The 4,015-nt window shown below is 39.9% G+C and overlaps 1 protein-coding gene across 1 annotated transcript in view; it reads left to right on the top strand.

Annotated features, from left to right (window-relative positions):
• Window positions 1–434: 434 nt before the first annotated feature.
• Window positions 435–4,015, top strand: part of LOC113481132 (mucin-5B) — a 45,948-nt gene continuing 42,367 nt past the window's right edge. The window contains exons 1-3 of the mRNA XM_026850469.1: window positions 435–535; window positions 2,102–2,357; window positions 3,799–3,913. Coding sequence (XP_026706270.1) covers window positions 454–535; window positions 2,102–2,357; window positions 3,799–3,913 — 453 coding nt within the window. The 5' untranslated portion in view covers window positions 435–453. The remainder of the gene's footprint in view (window positions 536–2,101; window positions 2,358–3,798; window positions 3,914–4,015) is intronic.

Genomic DNA, 4,015 nt, shown 5'->3' with positions numbered 1-4,015 from the left:
AACACTTTGAGGTTGCCATCAAGCTAACAGAGGCAACACTTTCTCTTGAGCTGGGGGACTGTGCTGACATGCAAGCCAGAGAAAAGCCCTGAAAGAGGGCAATGATTTCTTATTACTGATCAGACAAAAATAAGAAAACTATTGTTGCCAAAGAAAAAGCAACACTGTAGAGGTGGGGGGATCTGTATTAAAGAAAGGGAATAAGAAAAGGACAGCTCTCTGTCTCCACATAAAGCAAGAGCAAACTCTATACCTGTCTTGTCTGAAAGACAGGAGGTTGCTGGGTGCTAAACGTGAACCACTGAAAGAAAATTGAATGAAGCTCCACCTTTCAGGGACCCTGCCGTCAAAGTTTTGTTCTCACGCCAAATTCCTGGACTATAAAAAACTGCCTATAAGCCAAGAAAAAAACACTTCCCTGGAAGGATTTTCAAGTTACTGCTTCATGGCAAGATGGAAATAAAAAAGGGGAGGTCATTTTGGATCTTCTGCCTAATTTGGAGTTGTTGCAAGGGCAAAGAACCAGTTCAGATAGGTAAGAAAAAATCTCATTCTCAGATTATTTGCTCACATATTGCTCTCCTTAGGTGAGAAATAGAGCTGTCAAATGAAAATGTGTAATGTATTCATGTAAGATCTGTAGGCATGCCAGATACTGTTTAACAATATACACTGTCATCTTTAATGTCAACCATTTAAGTATTTTAATTTTTTTTTCTTTCACTACTATCAACTGGTTTATGTCCTAAGTGACTAATCTTAAAGAGGAGACTCTCTGGAAGAAGTTTGCATTATAAAAAAAATGGTGACACCCTTTTCAACACATTTCACATATATTCTTTATAGAAGTATGTTACCGTAATTCCTGCTAGGCTTGATTGGCCAGTATGAAATACTGCATTAGGAGTAATCACACTTTTTGTGGTCTGCTGCACTGTTACCTCCTGCTTTGGTTTCGAATGTCTTACACTTTCCCCAGGTGCTTAATACACAAAGAATTGATGTGATAATTATTGCAGTTTTACTAATTTTAGCAACTCCTCTTCCAAGAATAGCCAAACTTTCTCATTTCCCCATTTCCCCTCCTTGTGTAGAAAAGTGCAAAATTACCCTACTCCATTTTAGTGCTGTCAATGCCTATGGCAAATGACAGTCCCTCTAAATAGCTGTCTCTGTAAGGACTTCTTGGCACTTGTGTTATGCATTTCTAACATCAAGATCTGAATTTTTCAGTGTTCCCCTGCTGGTTCTTAGGTAGGAGTATTTAATAATATTCTAGAGTTCACTGAGTACATTAATGACTGGTTTTGATTTGATCAGTGATGGATGTTGCTATGATGATTTTCCTGAATGTGCTGCAATAAACAACACAAAGAATTTTGCCCATTTTCAACTATTTTCTGAAGTCATGTCTTACATGCACTTAAAGTATGTATCAATGCCTTTAACAGACGTACAAGTTAGACATCCCAGGCATGAGTTTTTGTTGAGATGAAAAACAAGTATCTCTGAGCTGACTGCTGAATCTGGTGGCAACCTCAATTGCTGAGATCAGCAGCTGCCATTTTACTGAAGAGTCATGTCACCTGTGCTGTCTCCTGAAAGGTACTCAGTTTAAGACTTGGGACCAAAGTCTTGCCTGTGTTAAGAAGCATGATTTCAAGAATAGAAATGAGATTTAGGCAGCCAGGAGGGGATTCCCCTCACTTCACTTTAGACATCTAGAGTGGAAAAGTATCTACAATGTAAATATTGGGGGATGTCATCTACACTGGCACCCCTCCACAACCTTTATAGACACCGGAGAGAAACATGCACTCTTGGGTCATCTTCGTCCTAGGTAGATATGTAAGATAGGGAAGCTGAACCTCTTCTACTTCAGAGGAGCCTGGGCTCACCTGCTCACATTGGAGGTATCTCTGGCATGGACTTCAAAAGTTCAGTGAGGTGAAACTCCTTCCCACAAGGTAGCATCTTCCAGGGGTTAACATTTTTGCCTTTGAAAATATCTCCTTTAATGTTTTTCAACAAAAAAAAAAAAAAGGTAAGCACTTCATGTGTGGTGAATTACTAAGCCGCTTTCCTATGACTCTTTCTTCAGTCCAGGTCTCTACTGTCAGTAGGAGTGAATGTGCTACCTGGGGCAACTTCCACTTTCATACATTTGACCATGTTAAGTTCACTTTTCCTGGAACCTGCACATATGTCTTTGCTTCGCACTGCAACGACAGCTATCAGGACTTTAACATCCAAATCAGGCGCAGTGCCAAGAATAGCTTCCTGATCTACTTCACTGTCACTATTGATGGAATGATCTTGGAGGTGAAGGAGACAGGCATCACAGTGAATGGGAACAAGTGAGTAAAGACCATAGCATTGTTTTCTTGTACAGGAGTTCTATTGCTATGTATTAGCAACAGGTGGTCTCTCTAGAAAGTGGTCCTATTCTGCAGAGATGCAAACGGCTGGGTATGATATGTTCATAGCACTTTGAACAAGGTATTGCAAAGTGGTGGAGGAGGCAAGAAGCATGTAAACTGCATCTCCCAGAGATCAACACCAACATGTTAAGAAAAGGCAATGTGTATGTTATAAAAACAGAAGGTCTAGGTTTCCTGATTTGGGAGGGAGGGTTGGAGGGAAAGAGATTAAATCAACACTTTATTTATAGAAGGTTTTGATTTTGTAAAACCTTCGTATTTTTTTTCTCAGAACATTATTTCTAACTTACTCTTGTACATTGTTGTTCAGGAACAGATGGTCCTTTTAGAAAACATTTTCTGTTTCCAGATAGATTATTCTAGAAAATTGGACTGCTTTGCAGATCACAGCTTGTCTTGGGATCCTCTTACACAAAAGACAGAAGTTTCAAGAAGTCAAAATCTACGCTTTTCATTCCAAAATGAAATGAACCAGAAAGCGAATTGCAAACAGAAGGGTAAAAATACTCCACAAGTAAAATGTCATATGCAACAGTAGTTGAAAGTTGGGCACAATTTTAAGGGTAGCCCTCATGAGAAATGCAGTGACCTGCTTCCAGCATATAGATAGGTATGAAGGGCCAAGACAAGCTTTAACTCTGGGAAAAATCCTCACAATCTTGTTGGAGAGAAAATTGCAAACACATGGGCTGTCTTCTCTTGACATCCTTCTAGAAACAACCAAAAATAGAATAGTATCACTTAGATGTAATTGTAGTAGCAAAGCCCACATGTATCTTCTAAATAAAAGGAACAAGAAATCTCCTATCTTTAAGCCATTTTCTGATTTTTTGAATTTTTTCAGTCTCTGGGAAAATGAATGGTAAGTGCATTGGTGAGATAAAAAATAATCTAGGTCTGAGTCATGTCAGTACCTGAGTAACAGAACAGAACTCTTTTCACAGCTCTGTGAATCCCAAATGCCAAGGAAAGGTTGTAGGGATGATGAGAAGCTGCAGTGTCCTCATGTGGAGGGTCATTTTCCCAGTATCATGATCTTGCTCCTTGGCTTTTGGGTTAGGTCCTTGGGATATGTAATCAAACAGAGCTGCATTGGTATCAGTCAGGTGGCTAATGTAGTGTTGACACACTCATGACCATACTACATTGTGTTGTGGATTACGGTTGTTAAAAGGTCATAGTGGACAAAGTGATCATAGCTAAATTTAATGCATTGTGTGGATGAAGGCTGACCTTGGAAAGAACATATCCATAGCTTATTTAACTCCTTTTGACTCTAGTTTTTCTTCCTGTATCTCTGATAGGATTTCATCGGTCTTTTTACAATGCAATCTGTTTTGTTCCCTCCAATTTCCAGGATCCCCATGCCCTTCAGCTTGAAGAGCATCCTGATTGAGGACACCTGTACTTACTTCCAAGTCACTTCCAAGCTGGGCCTGACACTCAAGTGGAACTGGGCTGACACTCTCCTAGTATGAAGAGCCAGTTAGTTGTTTTTCTCTTGGTGAACCTCATTAGTGATGAAAAGCAGAGCTGGATGCATGGAACCATGCTGATAGACTGGGGGGGGGCTG

The sequence above is a fragment of the Athene cunicularia genome (assembly GCF_003259725.1).
Source record: "Athene cunicularia isolate RWA chromosome 5 unlocalized genomic scaffold, athCun1 chr5_part2, whole genome shotgun sequence".
Taxonomy (NCBI): domain Eukaryota; kingdom Metazoa; phylum Chordata; class Aves; order Strigiformes; family Strigidae; genus Athene; species Athene cunicularia.
Note: the sequence above shows the minus strand (reverse complement) of the source record. Positions and strands in the feature narration are given on the sequence as shown.